The sequence below is a fragment of the Rhinopithecus roxellana genome, chromosome 18 (genome assembly GCF_007565055.1).
Source record: "Rhinopithecus roxellana isolate Shanxi Qingling chromosome 18, ASM756505v1, whole genome shotgun sequence".
Classification (NCBI taxonomy): domain Eukaryota; kingdom Metazoa; phylum Chordata; class Mammalia; order Primates; family Cercopithecidae; genus Rhinopithecus; species Rhinopithecus roxellana.
This window is the reverse complement of record NC_044566.1, coordinates 41,187,776-41,213,800: the sequence shown is the minus strand read 5'-3', so window position 1 is coordinate 41,213,800 and position 26,025 is coordinate 41,187,776. Positions and strand designations below refer to the sequence as shown.

At 39.6% G+C, this 26,025-nt stretch overlaps 2 protein-coding genes across 7 annotated transcripts in view; one reads left to right on the top strand and one right to left on the bottom strand.

Annotated features, from left to right (window-relative positions):
- Window positions 1-26,025, bottom strand: part of INTS6 (integrator complex subunit 6) — a 120,472-nt gene that overhangs the window by 6,197 nt on the left and 88,250 nt on the right. For 2 of the 6 annotated variants that reach the window (XR_004054651.1, XR_004054650.1), the window contains exons 18-21: window positions 25,293-25,435; window positions 13,759-13,918; window positions 5,523-5,715; window positions 3,564-3,742 (exon numbers count right to left, since the gene is read on the bottom strand). Coding sequence is in view for 4 of the 6 variants with exons in the window: in XM_030921981.1 (XP_030777841.1) it covers window positions 25,342-25,435 (94 nt within the window). In the remaining 2 variants the exon portion in view is untranslated. Of the gene's footprint in view, window positions 1-3,563; window positions 3,743-5,522; window positions 5,716-13,447; window positions 13,919-21,243; window positions 25,436-26,025 lie in introns of those variants that run through there. The other 4 variants (XM_030921982.1, XM_010363813.2, XM_030921981.1 and 1 more) reach the window with 3 other exon arrangements.
- Window positions 6-21,608, top strand: SERPINE3 (serpin family E member 3). The gene is given in 8 exon segments (XM_010363811.2): window positions 6-261; window positions 3,515-3,748; window positions 6,306-6,515; window positions 7,493-7,691; window positions 14,618-14,718; window positions 20,879-20,965; window positions 21,417-21,532; window positions 21,534-21,608. Coding segments are annotated over 8 exon segments (1,278 nt in total).

Here is a 26,025-nt window from a genome sequence, read left to right as displayed (position 1 = left end):
CCTCCATGCCACCTTTCCTGGTCACCCTCTTCCTCCTTCACTCTTGCTTCCTCCAAGCAAATGGCCACCTCCGTGAAGGAATGACATTGCTGAAGACTGAATTTGCACTTCGCCTCTACCAGAGCGTGGCCGCGTGTAAAAACGAGACGAACTTCGTCATCTCTCCTGCTGGTGTGTCCCTCCCCTTGGAGATCCTGCAGTTTGCAGCAGAAGGGAACACTGGCCAGCAGCTGGCAGATGCCCTGGGGTACACTGTCCATGGTAAGAGGCCTGCCCACATGCACACTCACTCACCCTCCTGCTCACACTCACTCTTTCCAGCTCACCCTCCTGCTCATACTCACACTCTCCAGCTCACCCTCCTGCTCACACTCACATTCTCTCCAGCTCACCCTCCTGCTCACATTCACTCTCTCCAGCTCACACTCCTGCTCACACTATCTCCAGCTCACCCTGCTGCTCACACTCACACTCACTCTCTCCAGCTCACCCTCCTGCTCACACTCACACTCACTCTCTCCAGCTCACCCTCCTGCTCACACTCACACTCACTCTCTCCAGCTCACCCTCCTGCTCACACTCACACATTCTCCAGCTCACCCTCCTGCTCACACTCACACATTCTCCAGCTCACCCTGCTGCTCACACACTCACACATTCTCTAGCTCACCCTGCTGCTCACACTCACTCTCTCCAGCTCACCCTCCTGCTCATACTCACACTCACTCTCTCCAGCTCACTCTGCTACTCAGGCTATCTGGGAGATAGGGAGCTCAGCTCCCTATGGCGTGCAAGTGGGGAATAGTGATCACTGGACAGGTCTGTGACAGAAGGCATTCAGACTTTGGAATGGTGGTGACCCTTGAATTTTAAGGTTTCCTTTTAACCTAACAGGTTTCGTGGCAATGTTTCAGTTTCATTTGACATGCCCTAGCATCATGCTTTCCCAGGTGCCAGGCAGCGCTGGAGGCACTTACAAACATTAATTGAATTAATTGTCACAACAGCTCTGTTGAGGATAATTTTATTATCATCCCAATTTTAGAGATGAGCAAATAGGCATGGAGAGTTGAAGCAACTTGCTCAAGGTCACAGAGTCAATAAGTGGCAGAGTTGGGACTCAAGCCCAGGCTGCCTGGCTTCAGAGCCCATGCTTTTGACCAACCTGCTTTTATAAATCTGTGACTTCTAGCCAGTGCCAGATCTGCCAGCTTATTTCTATGGATTATGTATTTTAGAGCAACTCTGCCGGCAGCAGCATGAGTCTTTCGAATGCCAGGTCAGCTTCACCTCTGCCTACGCTCAGTGCCTCAGCTCAATGCTTGACCTCAGAACCAACCTACCAGCTCCAGCTAAAACAGACACTCACGCACATACTTTTTTCTTCCTAGACTAGGATCTAGGAATTCAGCAAAGACAGAAAAAAAAAAAAAAAAAAAAAAAAAAAAAAAAAAAAAAAGAGGCTATGAGCTCTGTGGCCTCACATTCATTCCAAGTGGAATGAAGCTGTCCTAGGTAGGGTCATCCCAGCCCACCCATTCCTCACCCTGTGGGTGGGCAGGGTAGTAAAGCCCCACCACCTATACCTGGGTGACACTGAGCACCTTTATTAATCTGTCTGGGCCTCTGCTCTCTCATCTATAAAATGGGGATAATAATAGCCCTCAATTCACAGAACTGTCAAAAGCGTTTAGTGTGATCAGGAGTGTTGAGTGTTTAGCACAATGTCTATAAACACAGTTAACCTCCAGCATTTTTCACCCTGTCATTGCATATTCTGGTGGGTCTAAAAATGTTCTTCCTGTGTGCAAATATGCATGGACAAACTAAGCTAGGGCAGAGAAAAGATTTCACACAAAAATTCACTTCAACCCAATGTACTCTGCTGTTGTATTATTTCTGACTAAAAGAATGTGGGTCCCCTGGCCCAGAGAGGGTGGAAAGATAGAGAGGAGAGCTCTGTGACCATTCCTCAGGTCACATCACACTATGGACCAGGGAAGTGTTTCAGTTCTTCTCTGCAGACAGTCAATATTCCTAGGAATGTGATCTTAGAAATACATGTGACCTTCCTCGATAGAGTAAAATCTGATTATAAGTATGTTTTTATCCATTTTTTTTCTTACTACACTCAAATACAAGCACTTAAGTTAGGCTGATTCATGAGATAAAGATTCTGAGTCAATCTTTTGCAATTGTGGATTCTCAGAAGCAGCTTTGGTAGTGAACATATTGTGGACAAGTGATGTCTGCCTACTAATGTCCTCTGCAGCCTCGTGGCTGGGGGCCCTGGCAAGGGTAGACTCTGGATTCCTGTGTCTCCAGAGAACATTAGCCAGGAAACTCGGGGGTCTGCTGCTGCCTCCTGGCTTGGCTTCTGCAACATGAAGGGTGTCAGAGGGGACAGACCCCAACTGAGTGAGAGTTTCAGCCCAGTGAAAACCAGCTGGAGCCAGGTAGTGGAGGAAAAGATACCCAGCATTTTGTCTCACAGGGAGGGTTTGTAGATAACTGCAGGGCTGTGCCTAAAAGGGAGTAGAAGCAGCCTAAGCAAAGGGGCTTCACTTCCGGAAACACTCAGCTTGCATGTGCCAGGAATGTGAAGCTTGGGGTATGCAACTGTGTCTGGACTCACCAGCAGGCAAGAGCCCTCGTTCCAGCCTAAGGGATGCCTGGGAGAGGACGGAAGCTGCAGCTTGTGAATAATAACATGAAAACAAAATCCACTATTGATCATGGAGAGAAGGAAGCAATCTCCTGTATAAACAGTAAATAAATAGAAGTCCAGCTGCCATCCATGAAGGTGGAAGCTATCGACTCTCTCAAATGCTTATTATTTCCTCGACATTCTTGCAGCCTCTCACTGACATTAAAAACACAAGCTGTCTGCTGGGTCTTAGGGAAAGGGGGGATGGGAGGAGTTCTTACCTTTCCTCTGTATTTCTCAAATTGAAAGCATAGTTCTACACAAGGCTGAATCCAAATGTTACTCAGGCTCATGACACGTAGTTGTGGGAATGGATTTAAAGCCCTGAACAAGACATATTGACAGTACAACATCCTGGCCACCTCTCATCATTGTCACTGTGACATTGCACATAAATATCCTGATGTTGTGTTTGAAACCCCATCACCCTGCATGGTGGACCTGCTGTTTTCCCAGCTCTAGAAAATCTACTCCAGCACACATCAACCTTCCTAAGGCAGGAAATTAAGGAAGAATAACCTCTATTCATCTACAGGATGTTGGTAGTGTTTTTCTACTTGACTTCATTGCAGCCTGATTTCTTTCAGATTCTAGCATGGTTTCTTCCCAACTTTTAATTGGTGGATCCAGGCTGATTCCTGAGCACATTAGCTATGACTTTTTCAAACTGGCTTTGTGTGGTAGATGAACTTTATGAGCAAGAGTGGAGTTGCTGGGGTTCCATCTCAATGCAATGTGCGCTGGAGGTTGTGCTAACTCCTTACTCACACTCACCATTGTCAACTTATCCCAACTTATTTTTCACAGACCAAAGGGTGAAAGATTTCTTGCATGCTGTTTATGCCACAATACCCACCTCCAGCCAAGGTGCCGAGATGGAGCTGGCCTGCAGCCTTTTTGTGCAAGTGGGAACACCGCTGTCCCCCTGCTTTGTGGAGCAGGTCTCCTGGTGGGCCAATAGCAGCCTGGAACCAGCCGACCTCGGTGAGCCCAACAGCACCGCCATCCAGACTAGCGAAGGGGCTTCCAGACAGACTGCAGGTAAAAGAAAACTGTCCATTTCAATAAGGCTAAGTCAGAGGGCTGCAGAGAAAGAGTCTCACTCATCACTTGTCAGAGGCCATGGTGCTCAGGCCATCTTCAATTACAGCAGAAGTTTGTCCACTTAGGAGATCCTACCCTTGAATGACAAGGGGACACTAAGTCCCTTTCTGCCGCTTTTCCTGCTCTGACCCTCCCCCACACAAATATACACATGGGCACACATACACACACACATGAGCCACAAGAACACACAAGAACAAAGAAGTGTGCTCTTCAGAGCCTCCCAACTTGGAGGACCCCACAGGCTTTGTCCCATGCAACTGTTCACCCACTGAGCTCTGCTCTCATCTATAATAAACTACCTGTGACAGCAAAATGCAACAGGAGTCAAAAAAAGGGTTTCCTGGGAATTTAGATTAAGGAAATAATTTAAGAAAAAGTTACACACAATAAGATGTTTAGCTCAGCGTTATTGAATAAAGAGACTTAAAAACAGCCTCGCTGCCCCGCAATGAGGGGTAAATCAGTGTAGCACAGCACCTGCATGTTATGCAGTTGTAATTATTACAAAAGATAATTAAAATAATGAATGCTTACCGAGTGTTTAGTTTATTTAGTTAGCACTGCTCCAAGTTTATTATCTCAGTTCACCCTCACAATAATCCTAAGAGGTAGGCGCTATTACTCTCCCCATTCTATAATTGGAGAAACTGAGGCACAGAAAGCTCAGCCTCCTGCCCAAGGTCCACAGGCCAGAATTCTAACCCAGGTAGTCTGGCTCCAGCATCCTTGATCATTTCAAAAGTTTCACAGCAATGTGGAGAACATTCAAGACCCAGTGTTGATTAAATAGCAGAACAGGATTGGGAGGCCAAGGCAGGCAGATCACGAGGTCAGGAGTTCGAGACCAGCCTGGCCAACATGGTGAAACTCCATGTCTACTAAAAATACAAAAAATTAGCCAGGCATGGTGTCATGTTCCTGTAATCCCAGCTACTCGGGGAGGCTGAGGCAGGAGAATCACTTGAACCTGGGAGGCAGAGGTGGCAGTGAGGCAAGACTGCATCACTGCACTCCAGCTTGGGCAACAGAGCGAGAGTTTGCCTCAAAAAAAAAAAAAAAAAAAAGGAGAATAGGAAGTGATATGTATACTATGACTGAATGGAAAGCGGTGAGTGTGTGGACAAGGATGGCAGAATTAAATGCAAAAATTAACATCATTTGTGATAAAGTTCTCTCTCTCGCTCTCATATTTTACCATGTCTTTTCAATTTACTTAAATATGTTTAATTCCCTGCTCAGATCCTTGTGCTGCCAGGGCATAAGGCCAGAGAAGCAGCTCCCAATGCAGGCTGATTGTCCTCTAAGAAAAAGGGGCAGTTGGCTCAGTTGCTCAGAACACAGAGTCCAGAGCCAGGCTGCTTGGATTCAAATTCAAGCTTTCCATGGAGCTGCTGGGGTTCTATTTCAATGCAATCCACATTGCATTGGCTAACTGGGTGGATGGTGGCTTCACCCCTCATAAGTATGTGACCTTGCCCAACTTCTCTGAGCCTCAGTTCCCTCACCTGTGAAATAGGGAATAACAACAGAACTGTTAGGAGGAGTCGGTGAGGATTTGCTAAAGCACTTAGAACAGAGCCTAGCACAAAGTGTGTGCTTATTAAACAAATAAACAGCTGGGACAAAAACTATCCCCTTAGGGGTGGTCTGCCTTCTCCTCTTTCTGGCACTGCATGAAATTTTAACTGCAGCCCTCCAAAGACCATACCTTGAATATTGTTGTCTAAGCAAAGGCTCAATGAGAGATTCAGCTCAGCAGCAGGGCAGGATGGGGACTGGGGGCGACATTGTGCAGGATCTCCCATCACAGCACATACTTCTTCCAAGGGTCTGCCTGGGGAGGGAATGTCTAATAATTCCTAGGAAATGGCCCCAAACAGAACCAGTAGCAGCATCCCAACCTGTTCAGAAAAGAATAAAAAGCAGAGTCTTCAGTAACAGCTGGTTATAAACACGTATCGATTTGCAATTAACAGATTTTAATAAATATGCTACCAACCCAACTCCAGAGATGCCTCACTGCCCCTACCTCCCCTGAGTGGTCATGCAAGTGTCAGGACTTCTGAGTTCTCACTTCCATTTCCCTCTCCACACCCTCATCCCCCAGCAGGGGGTGTCATTGTCGCCCTCATATCCAGCCCTACAGAGCCTCTGACTCTGGCCCTGTGAGGTTATCTTAAAGACTCTATCTAGGTCTAGGATTTTTATAAAATGACCATATCACTCAACAGTCCCCAAAAGTTGAGAGCAGCTCCTGGTGCCTTGGGTCCTTGACAGCACAAGGAGCTGAGACAGGGAATTAAATATTCTTAAGTAAATTGAAAAGATATTGTAAGATGAAGAGAAACCACCTTAAGCAAAAAGATCTTCATTTTCACGTTTTAACTCTGCATTTAACTTTAGCATTTAACTCCTTGTCCACACATGCACTGGGTTCGGTTCAGCTTCAGTGCACATTTAACCCACGCCCCCCTTGCTTTCCTGCTTGCAGGTGAGAGCCCTAGTGAGGGCCCTGGTGGCTGGCCGTGGGAGCAAGTTGGTGCAGCATTTGCTCAGCTTGTGCTTGTGAGCACCATGTCCTTCCAAGGCACTTGGCGGAAGAGATTCTCCTCCACAGACACGCAGATCCTGCCTTTCACCTGTGCCCATGGCCTCGTCCTTCAGGTCCCCATGATGCACCAAATGGCCGAGGTCAACTACGGTGAGCTCTGCCCCTGCTGGTTTGTCTAAAGGGAGAGGAAGCCCGGGCCAGAGGGCAGGAGAGAGGAGGCCAGGTCCCTGCTCCTAAGGGATTGGGATGTGTTTCTGCAGGGTTTAGCTGCTGGACTGGGCACACATGGCAGAAGGAAAGACTAGGGTGCCCAGAGACTTTAGAGAGGAGTGTTGGACAGTGTGCTCTGACAGGACAGTGAAAAGACACAGATGTGGAAGAGAAACTCAGTTTCATGCTTGACATTTCCTTCTGCACTAGTAGAATTTGGACCAAACTGCCACCCTGGCAGGCACAATAGGCCCGGATTGAATTGGCTGTTCCTTTAAGACTGGGTACAGTAGTACACTGTACCCTTATCCATGATTTTGCCTTTTGAAGTTTCAGTTATCCGCATCAGAAAATATTAAATGGAAAATTTCACAAATAATTTTCAAGTTTTAAATTGCACGCCCTTCTGAATAGTCTGGTGAAATCTCCTGATGTCCTTCTCTGTTCCACCTGAGATATGAATCATCCCTTTGTCCAGCATCTCCAGGCTGTCTACGGTACGCTGATTAGTCACTTAGTAGCCATGTTGGTTATCAGATCGAGAAGACGTAGTATATGCAGGGCTCATTACCATCCACAGGTTCAGGCCTCTACTGCGGTTCTTGGAGCATATCTGCCAAGGATAAGGTGGCACTACTCTATGTGGTTCTGCACATGCCATCATCCCCCCCATACCCAGCCCTACAGAGCCTCTGGCTCTGGTCCTGTGAGGGTATCTTAAAGACTCTAGGTCTAGGATTTTTATAAAACGACCATATCACCCAACAGTCTTTGGCCTGAAACTGCCTCCTGAGGGTGAGGTGGATGCTCCGTTTTATTGTTTCCAGTCCTCTGAGCCAGCCTCTCTCAGGGTCTGGCACTGGTTCGTTCTCCTGGCTCCTGGGACAGAGCTGACCTCTGATCCACTGTACCCTCAGGTCAGTTCCAAGACACCGCAGGACATCAGGTGGGGGTGCTGGAGCTGCCTTACCTGGGAAGTGCAGTGAGTCTGTTCCTGGTGCTGCCCCGTGACAAAGACATCCCCCTGAGCCACAGTGAGCCACACCTCACAGCCAGCACCATCCACCTCTGGACCACCAGCCTGAGGAGAGCCAGGATGGATGTGTTCCTGCCCAGGTGAGCAGCTGAGTCCCCCTCACAGGTGCTGTGCAGCCAGCAGTCAGAAGAGCGTAGATTTGCACACAGGTGGTCTGCCTCTAGGGTCTGTGCTTAGCCACTGGGATGACTTGTCTAATGTGTACCCCCAGAAGTTAGGCCAAGAGGAGGTGACCCTCGAGTTTGAGTCCATTTCAGAGCCACCACTGGCTAGCTCATGGCACAGACTGAAATAAACTAACTTCCCAGAGTCTTCCCAGGACAAGATATTCTGCCTTCACTGGGCTGGACTGGAGCCCCCCGAGGACCCCTGATCCAGCCCTAGGCCACAACCAGTTTTTGGAGAGGAAATGCTCATGGTTCCCTTGTAGGAACATTCCCCAAATCTTATCCCATCCTAAGAGTATACAACTGTCATTTTTCCAAAACCAAAGAGATAAGATGACTTATGTAATTGAGCAAGTACAGATAAAATTCTGATGAGATGCCAAATTAAGGCATAAAAATATGACACTTTAAGTCTCTATGCAGAAGTTTCTCATTCTTTCTAAATAGAGGTGAATTCTCCTTTAAGAAGACCCAATAGGTACAAATATAAATCAAAAAGTGAACTGGCAGCATTCTATTTTGCTTTTTCAAAACAAAATATATTAGCAAAACTCATAACTTTACAAAAAGATTCCTCTTAGGGCTTCTTTAAATGATGAGCTTCTGTGATATATTTGAAATCAGAGTACATTTATAACCATTTTTTGACCAGCATTAAGCAAGGAATGTTGTCCAGTAGCCACTAGCTGCCTTGGCCTCTCTCCACTGCCTGGGCTTCCAGTAGGCAAAGGCAAAGTCCTCGGCAGTACTCCCTCAAGGAGTTAAAAATAAATCTATGCACTAGAAGGAAAACATACAAAGAGAGACCCAGCAAGTTAAGGGCCAAGGTCTAAAGTGAGATCTGGCATAGCCCAGGGCAAAAGGTGCACCTAACTCTAAGGTAAAGGGTATCTCTCAAAACGAAATATTTGGAACCCAAACCAAAACACAAAGAATGAATATTTCAACAGATCTCTCAGGGAGGGAGCAGAAGCAACCCTAATCTTCCTATTATATTTGAGAGAAACTCAGCAAGGGAAGGAAGAGCAGCGTTCCATGTCAAAAGTAGAAAGAAAAAGGAGGCTGCTGCGGGAATTTGCCACAACCTTTTTGGGTTTAAGAGACAGACGGTGGGCCTCATCTTGGAGCAGCTCTTCCCTGGAAGAGACCCCAGGGAAATGCTCAGCTCCACTGAGAACTCTCCACTGTCCTGATTCTGCTTTTAGAAGTCTCAAACCCTCAAGCAGTGATCCTGAAAAATGCTGGCAGGCAGGCAAGGCAAGGCAAGGCAGAAATCTTAGTACACAACTATTAGTTAGCACTTAACCTCATTCTGATAATTTTTTTTTTTTAATCTCCTTAAGACTACCAAGACTGCTGTCCAAGAAGGATAGAGGTTTTTAGGAAAATTAAGTTATTTCACAAGTAAAACTAACCAAGTTTTGTTTGTTTGTTTGTTTCTAAGCTAGCTTTAAATCCTTTGGGGAACAAAACAGAAAAAGTAAAAACTGTCTTAGGTCTAGATTTAGGTATAAGCTTTGGATCATGATAGACAGAAAGTCAGCTTTTAGGCAGGAATTTACCTCTCATTCTCTCAAATCACTCATTCTTCTTTTAGTATGACCTGCTCTACAGTCAGCAGGCATTTTTTGTTTAACAAGAGCAAAAAATTTTGCACACCGTGGGTAGCAATGCAAAATTGTGTGACTATGAGATGTGCTTTCAGATTACACATCACCAAGCAGTGCACTGGTAGATTCTGGATGAATTATGGGGTCTAGCTTCCAAAGTAACCTTTTATGTATAAATAAATAAAAAAGTGCATAGGGACTGTTAATCTTCATGAGGGATGCTTAGCAAACTAAAGAAATAATTGGCCGGGCGCGGTGGCTCAAGCCTGTAATCCCAGCACTTTGGGAGGCCGAGACGGGCGGATCACGAGGTCAGGAGATCGAAACCATCCTGGCTAACACAGTGAAACCCCGTCTCTACTAAAAAATAAAAAAAACAACAACTAGCCGGACGAGGTGGCGGGCGCCTGTAGTCCCAGCTACTCAGGAGGCTGAGGCAGGAGAATGGCGTGAACCCGGGAGGTGGAGTTTGCAGTGAGCCGAGATCCAGCCACTGCACTCCAGCCTGGGTGACAGAGCGAGACTCCACCTCAAAAAAAAAAAAAGAAAAAAAAAAGAAATAATCAAGAAAACCAAGAATGTGTTAAGGGTTATTTATAACCACAATCATGTGATGTCCCACAAGAAAGACTAATAATGTCAAATATGTATGTAATGAATAAAACATTTGATTATCAGGTCAACATAGAAGGCTGAGCAATGTTTTGATATTAGACATAATATATATCTTCTTAAAATCCACCAGATCCCACATATTCAAAATGAGTTTTGCCCTTCCTCCCAGGAGCTGCTGATTATCATGGTGTGTGGTTTATGCTTTTCTAGGAGTGTTTCTTTTTTAAAAAATCAAGATATAATTCACATATTATAAAATTCACTCTTTGAAAGTACACAATTCAGAGGTTTTTAGTATATTCACAAAGTTGTGCAACCATCACTACTAATTCCAGAACCTTTTCATCACCTCAAAAAGAAACCCCATATCCATTAGTAGTCACTCCCAACTCCCCTCCCCACCTCCCAGCAACCTCTGATCTACTTGCTTTCAATAGATTTGCCTATTCCAGAATTTCATGTAAGTGAAATTATACAATATGTGGCCTTTTGTGTCTGGCTTATTTGCATAATATTTTCAAGGTTCATAGTAGCATGAATCAATACTATCTTCCTTTTTATGACTGAATAATATTCCATTATATTGATATACTACATTTTGTTTACCTATTCATCAATTTATAGATATTTGGGTGCCTAGACACATTTTGGCTTGTTTTAACTTGTTGGCAACTAGAAACAATCAAGTGTACATTTTTTTGTGTATATATATTTTCAATTCTCTTGGATATACACCTAAGAATGCAATTACTAGGTCATGTGGTAACCCTACATTTTACCTTTTGAAGAACTACCAGACTGTTTTCCAAGTCACTGCACCATTTTACATTCCTACCAGCAATGTGTGTGGAATCCAGTTTCTCCACATCCTTGTCAACACTTCTTAATGACCATCTTTTTATTTTAGCCATTTTAGTTGGTGTGAAGTAGTATCTCATTGTGCACTTCATTTGCATTTCCCTAATGACTAATGAGGTAGAGCATCTTTTCATGTACTTGGAGAAATGTCTTTTTTGTAGAAATGTCTATTTCAGATGATTTACCCATATTTAAATTGGTTGTCTTTTTATTATTGAGTTGTAATAGTTCTTTATTCTGGATACTAGTACCTTAACAGATTTATGATTTGTAAATATTTTCTGTCATTCTGTGGTTTTTCTTTTCACTTCTCAATGCTGTCCTTTGAAGCACAAAAGTTGTTAATTTGGATGAAGCTCAATTAATCTATGTTTCCTTTTGTTTCTTGTGCTTTTGATGCCATATTCTTTTGAATAGACACCATTGTCTAGTTAGGGTCACAAAAATTTAGGTTTATGTTTTTTTCTAAGAACTTTATAGGCTTAGCTCTTATATGTAGGTCTTTAATCCATTTTGAATTAATTATTGTATATCGTATGAGGTAGGGATTCAACTTCATTCTTTTGTGTGTATCTATCCCTTTGTCCCAAAATCATTTGTTAAAATGATTTTTCTTTCCTCTACTGAATTTTCTTGGCATCTTTTTCAAAATCAATCGCCCAAAAATGTGTAAGTTTATTTCTGGACTTTCAATTCTATCCTATAGGCATAGATGTGTGTTTGCCAGTACCACACAGTCTTCATTACTGTAGCTTTGTAGTGACTTTAGAAATCGGGAGTGTGAGTCTTTCAACTTTCTTCTTTTTCAAGAGTGTTTTAGCTATTCTGGGCCCCTTGCATTTTCATATAAATTTTAGGATCAGCTTGTCAATTTCTGCCAAAAAGGCAGGAAGGATTTAGACAGGGATTGTGTTGAATCTATAGATCAATTTGGCGAGTATTACTTTCTAACAATATTCAGTGTTCTGAGCCATGAACTCAGAATATCTTTCCTTTAAGTTTTTCTTTCTTTCAACAATGTTTTGTAGTTTTCCATATGCAAGTCTTGCACTTCTTTTATTAAATTTATTCTAAGTATTTTACTCCTTTGAATTTTTACTTATTTTCAGATTGTTCTATAGTGTATACAAACATAATTGATTTTTGTATCTTAATCTTGTATGCTGCACTTCAGTGAACTCATTTATTAGCTCTAATAGGTTTTTTTTTTGTGTGTGTATGTGGATTCTTTAGGGTTTTCTATGTGTAGGACCAAGTCATCTGTGAATAGAGATAGATTTACTTCTTTCTCTCTAACCTGGATGCCTTCTATTTCTTTTTCTCATGTAATTGTCCTACTCACCCTCCAGTAGCATGTGAAATAGAAGGGGTCAGAGTGGACATTCTTGTCTTGTTCCTGATCTTAGGGGGAAACCTTTCAGTCTTTTACTGTAAAGTGTGATACTAGCTGTGGGGATTTTGTAGATGCCCTTCATCAATTTAAGAAAGTTACCTTCTATCCAAAGTTTGTTGTATGTTTGATGTTTGTTTGTTTTTAATCATGAAAGGGTGTTGGACTTTGTCAAATGCTTTTTCTGCATCTATTGAGATGGTGGTGTGGCTTTTGTCCTTTATTCTATTAATATGGTATATTATATTAATTGGTTTTCATATGTTGAACCCACCTTGCATTCCTGGGATAAATCCCACTTTGTCATGGTGAGATTTATATGGTGTTGGATTCAATTTGCTAGTATTTTGTTGAAGATTTTGCATCTATATTCATAAGGTATATTGGTCTGTAATTTGTCTTTCTTGTAATATCCTTGTCTGGTATTGGTAAAGGGTATTTTTTAAATCAAGTTATTTTTGTAGCATTTCTTCTGGATCTGCCTTCACAGCCATACAAGACAATCACTGTAAGCTTTTATAGTCATACCTCACTTTTACTGCTGTTTTTAGTTTACAAAAAATTTATCACCCACCATAATCACATTTAGTTTCAAATAGCCCTTAATTAACTCTTTCTCAATATAATTGAAAAATAATTTAAAAATCACAATGGTAACAGTAAGTGCATGGGCTGTGCTGGGGATTGTTCCAAGCACTTTACAAGGATTCATTCATTTAATCTTTACAACCCTACAAACACGCATTACAATTATGGTCATTTCACAAATGAGGACTGAGACAAACAGAAGTAAAGTAACTTCCTGTGGAGGTAAAGTAACTAGTTTGCAGGTAGTTACTCGATCCAGGATTCAAATTCAGACATTGGATTCCCAAGTTCATGCTCATAACCACTGCTTCAGCAACTAGAGGTTTCAAAAAGGATGTGTTTTCAGTATTTAAGAAAATTTCATAAGAGATGGTCCAAAAATATTTTGGAGAAATGTCAGCATATTTGGAGAAAGTATATTTCTTTTTTGGAAACTATTCTGAAGATTCAAAAATATACCTTTATGAGAAAGTATGATATTTTTGGTTAAAGTATGAGTCACATTGTCTTGTATAGCAATGAAGACCTTTGATATTAAATGGTCTTGTTCAATATTTTTACTCTCCTACAAGTTCTGTATTATTTATAGAAAAAGACCATCTAATTTTCACTTTGATCTTTTATATTTTCAAAGAAAAATAGTATCAGCAGCTCTTTTAAAGGATTTTTCAACAGTAAACTTTTAAAAGCCTTGTTCCTGGGGAAATATAAAATTGGTGTGCTGATTCTTTATGCTCAAAGGGTTTACTAGGAAAACCAAGGCTTTAAGTTCCATTCTTTTCCTACTGTGCTCCAAAGGCATAAACTGCACACAGCAAATATGAAAATAGATTTTATCCAGTATAAACACTCTATTAAATAAAATACTCTATTAATTGTCAATAAGGCAATTAGTCAACAGCCTCTTTTCTGCACCTACTATAAGTGAGATGCCACACGAGATGGGAGGTAGCAAAATGTAGGTGATTAGAGCATGGACTCTGCACACACACAGGCTTGATTTGAATCGAGGTCCATCACATACTCATTATGTCATCTTGGGCAAGTTTCTTAAACTCTTTAAGTCTTGATTTTCCCATCTGTAAAATGAGGATAATAATAACATAGTTATATGAAGATGAAATGAGATAATCCACATAAAGCTTTTATAGTATCTAGCATAATGTAAGCATTCATTAAATATTAATTCTTATTAAGAAACAAAAATTAATTGGAGTCTGGCACAGTGGGGCACACCTGTAGTCCCAGCTACTCGGGAAGCTAAGGCAGGTGGATCACTTGAGGCCAGAAGTTCGAGTCTAGCCTGGCAACATAGGGAGACCCCCATCTCAAAAAAAAAAAAAGTGTTTAAAAAATGAATTGAGATAGCCACTCTTCTCAGGTAGTTTACAATATCATAAATGACGCTAATAGGAAGCAGAATGTTCTATATATCATAAGAGCAAAACAAGGTGTTAATGGGGCTTTAAGAACCAAAGGTCACAAAATAGCTGAAGAAGAGGAGGAGGAGGTAACAACTGAAAAATGGATAACTAAAAGATAATCCAAGTCAATGGGAAGACTTAGAATGAACAGCAGGAACAAGAGTACAGAGGTGGGGAAGAGCTCTGTGTGGTCAGATTAGGGCTTATGGGAAGGCGCCATGGAAGATGAAGCTGGAAATAAATCTGGTGGAGCCAGTCCGACTTCCAAGTTAGGGACTTCGGACTTCATGTGGTGTGCATGAAAGCAAATTGAGTAAGAATTTTGAAAGTTGATGGTTTGTTTTTGCTTTTCAGGTTTAGGATCCAAAATCAATTCAACTTAAAAAGCATTTTAAATTCTTGGGGAGTCACTGATCTTTTCGATCCACTCAAAGCTAACTTAAAAGGAATTTCAGGTAAAAATGGTTCTTCTTCCAAACTTTCTAGCCTTGTGTTTGGGGCAGTTTTATCATACTTTGATTAAGGGATTCTCGTTTCCACAGAGCCTTCAGTGGTAAACAATCAGAGTCAACATTATGTAAAAGATAAGAAAGGTGCTCTGTTTGATATAAAAATGTGTTGCTTCTACTAACAGTCAAATTTGAGTTAGATCTTGTGAGGAAGGGATGTTTCTTCAGGCCTTAATCACGGTTTTCAGATACCACCTTCACCATGGGGTCAATGTCCACAATATACAATAAAGTGACCCTCCCTCCAACCGTCATGACTAGGAGTGGATCCAAGGCATTGCTACAGCAATAGATTCTTCATTATGACCTCCTGCTGTTCCATCAGCTTCACAGGCACCCTTTGTTTCTACACCCTTTTCCTCTCTCCTTCCCTATACCTTCTCTGTCCTCTTCTAATAAGCTAGTCTTGAAACCTCCCTCATCTGTCCAATTTCCTTTCTTCAAATTACCCAGGCTCTTACAACCTTGTCTTAAAATGTTCTCCTTTCCACCAATCATGTTGAATTTCTTTGCACATAGTTGAATTGCTACTACCAATCAATACATGCTGTTTGCTTATGATAGGGAATTTATATCAAATATAAACAGGGAGTGAATGCCAGAACCTATGTTCTACAATCCTCTCAAGACACCATTAACTAAACTATTGCCAACTCAGAGGCTCAGGTTTGTTTCTACTCTGGATATTAAATTATCTGTGCAAAGATGATACTGTAGCTGGTATTTCCATTGGCCTTGACATTTCCCTTACCTGAAGAGCTTGAAAATCACTATTTTGAATTCTAGAACATCATAATGTGGACTTTTCTAAATTTTGGCTCAGAATCTTCCTTCTTAAGCAATCACAGGAAAATTGAGATTTTGACCCACAAGAGAAGTCTTGGTGACCAGATTGACAGAGTTACTTATCAAATAAAACACAGGAGTGAGAATCTATTCTAGAGAGTTTAAAATCTACCAGCTCTGTACTCATTGCCTGAACACGCGAAGAGATAAGCAAAGCAATAGTCAAGTTTGGGCATAGTGTCCACAACGATGCTGGGCACACAGTGGGATACCAAGTAAATATTGTTGACTTGGTCAAATGACTCAAACAGAAACTTTCCTTACTGACACAGGCATAATCTCACATTTCAGGGAAAGGAGGAATACTGAAGAGAAAAGATCAGAGGGCAAGGAAAGAGCAAGGGATGAAGAACTTAAGAGAATTCTATGTTTGATAATGTGCAAAATCTAACCAGTGTCTTCTTGCAACTCCAGAGCTCAGCCATGGCATCCCTGTTGTTGGTGGTGATTTTGAAAATCAGAGTTCAAAACTTTAAGACCATTCTTGACCTTTCCTTCTACATCACTATATTCAACGAATCACTAGGGCTTACTGACTGTCCCTTCACAACTCCTAAAGCTCTCCCTTTTATGTCCTAAAAGTATATTCTAATGTGCCATCAACCCTGTGTTCTCAAACAGGACTGATCTTAACACACATCATGTAGCTCCCCTATTGGTGAAGACTTCCAAGGTCCACAAACTCCTCTGGCAAGATCTAATAAGTAACCTGGTTTTAAAAGTACCTTTTGATACCAAACCTCTTTTTTTTTTTTTTTTTTTTAATGCAATTCAAATCTACTTATATTTGCTCAAACCAGCAGAAAGGTAGGCAGGCAGATCTGGCTTATTTAATAATTATCAAGCAATTATCATGTGCCAAGTGTGAAGCTTGCATTCACATTTCCTACTGACAAAACATGCCAGCCTGGTAATTTTCTCTTGTGAAGTTTTGTTCCCCTAAAGCAGGGTCAGCAAACAATGGCCTACTACCTACTTTTCTAAAGTTTAATTAAAACATAGCCACTCTCATTCATTCATAAATCATCTATGGCTGCTTTCCTGCTACAACAGCAAAATTGAGTAGTTGAGACAGACACCATATGGCCTGCAGTGGCTAAAATATTTAATATCTGGCCCTTTATAGAAAAAGATTGCCAACCAAAGTATTGTTTCTTAATGTCCTTCTTTAAACATAATCAAGAGACTAACCACTTCTCTGCCCAAATTGGCTTTCATCTTAATATTCTAGAGACAGGGCCACCAAATCCATCTCTCCAAGAAATAGTTTCCTCATTCTTAAAACGGGGGTAGCTACCACTCACCACACACCTTAATTGTAGAAACAAAATCATTTACATAAAGTATGGCATCAGCAGAGAACTTGTCGGAGAGTAAGTGATCAGAAAATGCAGGCCTCTCTTCTTCCAGTTTACAAGGGATTACCAAGCAGTTTTGTACTATTGATGGAACTGCAACAACCACAGCAGACATTTGGCCTTTCGGTCCCAGAATCATTTTACTCAAGTTCTCTTTCCCCATTTACAAGTCACTCATCTCTTCCTTCTTGGCATCAAATATTTTTTTTGCTGCCTGAAGGACTCATTAAATATTATTTCAAGGCCCAACTGAAACCAGAGTATAATTTCCTCCCAGTCTCCTTGATACTAGATGTTATGCAGCTTTTACGAGTAATTCTCGTTTCACTCACACTGAAGATGCCAGCTAAAGATACTCTCCTTAAGCAATCCCACTGGCTTTAGGATCAGCAGGCTTTGATATAGACCCATGCCTCCTAGTCCACAAAATACTCCTTGTGCACAAACTTGAAACTCTGAAGAAACTGTCTTCTTCTTGGCTTTTGTAAGTAGGTAGTTTTCAGTCTCTGCCCGGTAAGAAGTACAAGTTCTCTGTTACTATGACTTAAATGAACAAACCACCAGAGTTGTTTGGTTGAGTATGGAAGTTACGTATAAGTTAACTCATGCCACACCAGATGTCTGGTCAGAATTGCAATAGAAAGAGGTGCAGAGTGGGCTAGAGGAGACAAATGGAGAAAGCAACTAACCATAGCCTAATTTCAAAGGCCATTTCAGATTCTTCTTAGCACTCTTTCTCTCTATCCTGGGCCGGATACTATGTCTCTCTCTCTCTCTCCCCAACACTTAGTGTTAGCAACTAAGTGACAAGATGAAAAAGATAAACTAGAAACAAGTTCTGAAAGCCACTAACTTTGCCTACAGAAAATAATAATTGTAAAGACAAAAGAAACAGCAAATGATTATCCTGATTTATGAGAAGCTGAAGATTAAATGTAGGGACACAATGTTTATACAACATCATGTTACGAAGTATGACCTTCATAACATGATGGTCATACTTTTTAAGTATGACCAGCCACACCTTTTAAACTTTTGAGTATGACCAGCCACACACAAAGAATAATGGTCTCCACCAACAAAGCACTGAAACAATCATTTGGCTGAGACTTGCAGATGACCCATCCTGTGCCGTGCCTTTATGGTTCTACAAACACCAATCGGCATTTCCTTACAAGTTTAACAAGGTTAAAGAACATTAAGGCCATTTGTATAGTGGTAAGGGGTGTCTATTATTAATTCATCCAGCATTTACTAAACACATTTATGTACCAAGTATTCTTAATGTAAGTTGGGCAAAGAAATATTTAAAATGATTAAGACATCATTTACGCTTTCTAGGAGTTAATAGTCTAAAAAGGAAGATAAACACCCTAGAAGATGTTACGGAAGAAGAGTGGAGAGTATGCCAGGAGGGAGGGTAGGAAGAGTATCACCCCTTTGCTTTGTATACAGAATGTATTGTAGGAGCAAGCGGGTTTATGGTGGGCTACAGTTTCCCAAAGTATGTTCCCAAAATGCTAATCCTGTAAATCTGGGACAGAGAATGGTGTGGGTGGTTCCATGGTTTAACACCACATAATTGTCCTGTAGAGATTCACTATAAAAGTTAGCAGATTAGCAGCTCTAAGAAGTCCCCTACTGAAAACATGAGTGCAAAACTGTTTACTATCTCCCACATATAATTAATCATGGAACCCTTTTATAGAATGCCACCTGTAAACAATCTTGAGAACAACTTTTGGGAAAATAGGATGTATGCCCCTCAACGGCATTAAGCAGCTGTCAACACTTCAGGGGAGTAGAAAAAGACCAGGAGAATCCCTTTGTGCTTGACTTCTTCTAGGTTCATTTCATTAGTTTTGAAATATTTCAAAAGGTACTCAATAAAAAAATAATAGGAATCTGTAATACAAGATCAAGCAGGAGGAAAAATGCAAAACCACAGATGACTCCCAAATTCTCATTTTTATCACATGTTGGTCTTTTGAAATGTCAACTCTTACCAGAGATAATATTTAAAAGATGCTGATGCTGGGGCATGGCATGCATAGGCTATGGACCTTGGTTTATGGCTGTGCAAACATATGTCAATTATTGGACCACTCTTATAGTCTGATGGAGAGAAACTATTTAAATGAAACTCTTCAGTTGCAGTTTCAAAATACTGAAATAGCCTGGACCATCTAACCAGACTCATCCACATCAACTGGTCCCATTTCTCACACTGCCAAGGTGCCCAGACTAAGACAGACACATGTTAGCTGATAAGGGGTTTCGTAGTGAATCTCTGCTTATTTCACCAACATTCATTTAAAATGTTCAGACTCCATCCTATATGGTAATGAAGTCATGGAAATTAGTAAAACCCTCTCATGACTCTCATAAAATAACCATTCTTTAACCCTAAAGCTCTCTTTGTAACTTTGGCACTGCATTTCAGGTTGCTTAATTAGCTAGTAAGAGGAGATAATTATTAATGATAGTGAAATTTGTTTCTTAAAGACCCTATAGAAAAATACCAACTGCTAAAATAAATCAAATTCTTTGCTGGTTTTAGGACAAGTGACACTAGTGAATGTTTCTATTGATTTTTACTTCCTCTGGCCCTTCCTGTCCCCTTCACTGATGCTGGAAAATAACTGTTCCTTACAGTGAATATAGCCAACTCACAACATTCTGTGCACACCTTACTTACAAGATGGATGGAATGCCGCATATTCTTTATTTTAGTCTGGTTTTATTCTCTCATGGCATTCATGGGCTATCTCCTGTATGAGTGTGACAAACAAACCAATTTAAGCATTAGTCTAAGATGAAACAAAGCTCCCTCACATAGGTGTTCATCAAACTGATTGTTTTAATATTCATGCCACAGATACCTCCCAGTGGCATGTTGGAGTTGACTAGCATACACTTTCTGAAAGGTGGGAATGTTTGAGTGGAGTGGAGAGATGGGATGGGAGTGGGCTTTCAATCAGAATATTCTCAACTCTGCTTTTCAAGTGTGTGATCTCAGATGAGTTAACAGCTCACTCTAAAATGAAAGGATTGGACTGAATGATTTCTTAAGTTTCTTCTGGTTCTAAATTTTTCATTTTTTACTGTGTCATCAAGTATCCTTTCATCTTTAGAGCTGTTTAAAAATGGTTAATGATTAGCTTACAAAAATCAGCCAATTCCTCTAAATTATCACTTAGTCCTATTTGCTAAACTTATAATCTGTGAAACTTAGCACATAGAACATTTATACTAACCGCTCTGCTTTGTAGATTCTAGCCCATGAGGCATATTAATTGCATAACTGATACATCTAAGTATACAGAATGCAGTCATGCAACACTAGACACATTCATATTACTCTGAATTGTGCCTCAATAAAGCCTGTAATAAAATCCTGTGACTTTGTCATTTAAAAGTGGCTCTTAAAATGCAGTCCAAAAAGACATTCAAGGGAAATGATCTCTGAAGCTTGGTGAAAATGATTCCTGGGCTACAGAATCTGCATTTTAACACATAGCCGGGTGATTCTTATGACTACTGAAGTTTTGGAAATACTGGCTGAAGGAGGGATTGTAGTATTAACTAGAAATCATTTCTGAAAATGAACCACCGAAAAAAATGGGGCAGTGCTCTGAATATTATTTTGGGAGAGATTACATATATTTAACAAATTAAAAGTTTTGAAAGTTTGGTAACATATTGAACCTTAAGAATTTTCCAAACAGCTACCTGAGCCTCCAGTAAAAACAAAAACAAGAATTTTCCACTCTTTCCCTAGCTACACAGTAACCAGCATTGGATACTATAAATTTTGTAAGTACATTTTTAAAGAATGTGTTCTAAATGTGTTAGAAAAATGTTAATGAGCAACTCACATTTTTATCATTTTCTGGGGTTAGGCCAAGATGGCTTTTACGTTTCTGAAGCAATCCACAAGGCCAAGATTGAAGTTTTGGAGGAAGGCACCAAGGCATCTGGAGCCACAGGTATGTTCAAACAGAGAATACCCAGTCACACTGCTCACCCATATCTACCTTTCTTAAATTTACCTAGTTGAATCTTCACACTTCTGAATCTTTCCATAACCCCCAAGTTCAGGTGTGGTATAGCATTTTTTAAAAAGGAACACTAAAGAAAACAAAAAGATTTTGAAAAATGATGGGGAAGAGGAGATATCCATCCTATAAAAATCATTCTGAAAGTTACCTTCAATAAGGAATTTATTCCATGGAATGTGTTCAAAACAGGAGACAGGATTGGCTAGATGGCATCTTTTAATTTTCCCATTTGCACCCCCATCACAACAGTAAACAATGAAATGCCATTAGGATGCTTGGATTTCTTTAAAAAAATGGGATATAACTTACTTCATAACCAATAGTTATTTTCTTAAAAATGCACAGAAAATGCAATGGGATTCTTCTTTCTTTCCTGCAGCTCTGTTGTTATTGAAAAGGTCTCGGATTCCTACTTTTAAAGCAGATCGGCCATTCATCTATTTCCTGAGAGAACCTAATACAGGTATTACAGTGTTTTTTGACAGGATTCAGATAAATTATGTATCAGTGTCTCTCTAGCAACAAGGGCTCATTTGTCCACTATCCCCTCAAAAATAAGCATTCTTTCTAGCTGCTTCAGAAGCTTCCCAGTTGCTGTCTTGTGTCCTAAGAAAGGGAACTATTTCGTAAGTACAAAGAAACTTATCCTCCATGTTTTTTACCTTCTCATTTTCTCAGCTCATATATAGTTAATGTAGATTTTTAAAAAATGCTATAGATTTCTACTTCTGAAGATACTTGGAAAAATTATGAAAGCAAAATAAATTATAAATCTTTCCCTTTTTTTCCCTTTGTCCCCTAGCTTTCTTACCATTTTAGAGTTTTTTTTCAGGTCACTAGAGTATACCAGAGTAGTCCTCTTGTGATCCTAGTATTCTGATGAATGCACCTGGATTTCTATACTGTTCTGTTGATCTTTCTCAAAAATCAAATGTTTGCCCTAGTACTTTTAAGTCCTACTACATAACCTTATGGTAATCCAAAGATGGTGTGGTACCGGCAAAGCCTCAGTACATCAGAAGGACACACAAATATCCTTAGGCTTCGACAACATTGAACAAAGTCTTTAGATTATTTCTCTTAATGTTCTTCCTCCCCCACTCACAATTACTTAGCCTAGGAAGGAAAAGAGATTCTCAGTTAAGAGTTGTTGGCAAGTCTAAACAGTGTATTAAAAAGAAATAGGATAGAACAAGACTAATAAAATCAAGCAAAGGTGGATCTACTTTAACTAAACATCAAGCATTACTTTTATTTATGGAGAAAAAATGTCAGAAGTTAGGATAATGAAAATTATGCATAGTTTTACATAAATTGTTAAGGAAATACTGTCAACATCATTTTATCTGAGAATCATTTGCATCCTGCTGTACCTCGTGCTAGAAATCAAAGGAACATTTTTGTGACGAGAAAGATATAAACCATTCACTAGAAAATAATCTATTTGGGATTATTTGGGGAGAAAAAGTCCATCAACAGAATATGTCTTCCTAGTATTTCACCATGATCATCCCAACCCCATAATGATTAGATGAAAATATCACTTATCACCCAGAACAGGCAGCAGAGAACCTTCTCTCAGAAAGGACACATCAAAAAAATGAAAGATCAAAAAAAGGACAGGTTCTACTCCCTAAAGAAACAAAGAGACAGGACTACATTTGAATGGAAAGGTCATTGCCAAAAGCCAATAGCCAATAAAGGTTGATAGGTAAAAGAGAGATTCTGATTTTGGAATTCAAGTGCATAAAAATGATGTAAAATCCTTAAACAAGGAAAAGACACACCACTATTTCAATGGTAGGCGTTTTCAGAACTGCCTCAGTAATCAGAATGAAAATATAAGGATAATCCAAAACCAGTTCCACAATCCACCGGAATTCTAATAGTCCTTGTGACTTTATTTACCTCTATCTGGGAGGCATTAGCTCACATCACACAACACAGTGGCTGCTTTTCTGGTGATGGTTATGGAGGAGTTTAGAAATGAGTCTCAGCCTTCATTATTCCAAACTGACATATCTTACTAAGAGCAACTAATGAATCAATCAGCAAATGGGAAACATGGGAGAATTTAAAAAAAAAAAAGATTTGAAAACCTCAAGATTAAACTTTCCAAGAATATCATTTGTCGAGCCATAAGTCATTCAGTGACATAAAGGGCCTAAAAGACATGATGTTCCCCCTAGATGTAATCCCCTTCCAACAGTAATTCTACAATAATATACCCATAGTTTTTTGGTTTTTGTTTTTAAATGAAAAAAGCCTGAGGGAGATGGGATATTAACCTTTGGTTCTAATAGGTTTCAAACTCTCCTGACTAGGTTTTAGGATGAGGTGGGAACAATGGCAGAGAGATAAAGGACAAAAAGAAGAGATGAACAAAACTGCTACTTTTCACCTCCCTCCAGGGTTCATTCAGAAAAATGTATTAAAGGTCATGAGCAATCTGTGAAAAAGAAAATAAAACTTTCTGATAGGGAAAGCTGCTAAATACTGGGATAGGCTGAATCTCTTCCCTAGATACTCTTGTTAAGTATGAATTTTTATCTGAATGACTTCTAATCCCTCCTACTAATCCCAGAATCTAAATACATATAATTTAGGAACAGACAATATATTCTGGATTTTATGCAACTCTCATTGAATTTAGCAATGTGACTACAGGCAATTACCTGAACAATTCCACCTAGTAATTGTTATCTTGCATTACTTGAAAGTATTTGTATAGAAGTAAACAAAGCTTAAAGAACTGCATATGAAAATACTATATAATATTAAATTCTTTTTCTTGACAGGGTTTGTCTTCAGTATCGGGAGAGTTTCAAATCCCCTAGACTAAATGCATGTTCTCCACTTTCATCGATGCTTTTCTTCATAAAGTTATAATTTTGCTATACCCTTGAAATTTAAAAAAATGTTCTGATAAAGTGTAAAAAGCTAAGGGTATGTGGTTTTCAATATCATAAACCTAAAAATACTTCAATTTTTAAATTTTATAAGTTTATTTTGTCTACTCTTAATCCAAATCTATTTTGACCTTCTTTTCTACTGGTTACCCCCAAACCACTAAAAGGCACAGCAGTGATCTATGAATGGTGAGTGAGTCAGGCCGTAAGATCGCTTCCTCAGTAAGGATATTCTAGGCCATGTTTAATTGAGGGTGGAGAATGAATACTGTGGTTTTCCTTATCCTGTGAAACTCAGGGGGGGATGCAAAATGAGGAAAGTCTTCTTAAAGGTGTTTCCTTTACATTTAGCTTATAAGTAAAACAGAGTTTAAGTGTGAGAACAGCAGAGCAGAACAAAGAGGCCTCCAATTTGTTGTGGGCTTTTGCAAGCATGGCATAAAGCTGCTAAAGGCTAGATATTTCAGAGTATGTAGTGCACTCCAAACCTACCACTCCCTAACAGCTTCAACTTTGTGCCACCCACAATCCTAGTGAGAAAGGAAAAGGTGTTGAAGGAAACCAATAATATCCAAAGTTGTCTGCTTTTTAAATAGCTTTTAAAGTATCTATCTGCCCCAGACAAAGTCATTCCCATAATCTAGGCAGAAATGGGAGTATGTTGGCATGGCCAACAAAAACTACAAACATATAGTAAAAAGGCAATGCAGATTATGTAACATGTAATTACAGTTAGGCTTAACAAACATAAACTTCAAGTGGTGTATTTTTTCCAATGCTAAAAAGCAAGGCCTTTAAAACTCCATTATCTTAGGACGTTTTTAAATGATTACTTTAAATGTGATTATTTCCTAAACCACACAAGAGTAAAATAGAGCATTTATTGATGGAATAACAAAAGTGCTTTTCTTAAATATTCTTCAAAATACATTTGTACAACTTACAATAATATATCCAAAATAACTGTATATACAAAACATTACCTAGTTTTAATGTATGTGCTTTTTTCCCCAAAAATTACAAAGTAACTTCTTTTTAATTTTTTTTGGCAAAGTTCAACCTTAACAGAGGTGACAATTTTAAAGGTTGGTTTAAGAAAATAGAACCTGAGGGAAATTGACACGCAAGAGTCAATGACAAGCAAGAGATTTGGAGGAATATTTTTAGTTCGTTAAATAAAAATGTTTTTTAGAGTGATACTTTTCACATTACAAAAATAAACCAAAATGAAGAAAAGGTCACTGTAAAATGATGGAAAAAGGATCTGTAATTTGCTTTTAGTATTTCAAATAGCCAACAATGCATGTCAGAAAATGAATGCAAGATCACAACAGTCTTGTATTTACTTTGTATTTGAAGAAGATAGTGAAATAAGTGGCCACATTCTATTTTCTTTTAATTGCTATTAATATGGTTGATCTGATTGGCTCTTCGATGAATTTCATCCAAGAAGTTCTCCAGTTGTTCTATTAGCATTCGTTTTTTAAACCTGTATGAAAAAATAAATAGTACTCTCAATTACTTTTTAATGAATAGTATATATCAGTATAATTTTTCTTAAAAAGGAGAGAAAATTGCTTTGGGAAGATGTTTCAAACTGAAATGAAAATAGAAAAATCAATACTATGACAATAGAAAATATGTTGAAAGATTAGCAAATTATTATACCAGTACAGTATTTTAGTTTGTCCCTAAAACACTCTATACCTAAACAATGGGAAAGAGGTTGTTCCTTCCACAACCGAAAAGAAAAAGGAAAAAAACAAAAAAAATCAAAAAACTAATATATTCAAAATATATTCAAGGGCTGCAAACACTCTAGTGAAATCTGGGCTCCCAAAGCAAATACTTCAATAGCTTCTTCTCATGCTCTTTGTAAGTTGAATGTTGAAAGGAATGTGAACAAAGTATGAATATAAACTCCCACAAAATGGAAGAAGAAATGAAAACTGGGCAGTAGTATTTAAAAACCATGGTCTTCTATTATAATTTGAAAACTAGCAAATCAAGGATAGACATCTATAATACAGAGTGTAGCAAGCAGTTAAAGTTCAAGTAACAACTTTTAAAGATTTTCAG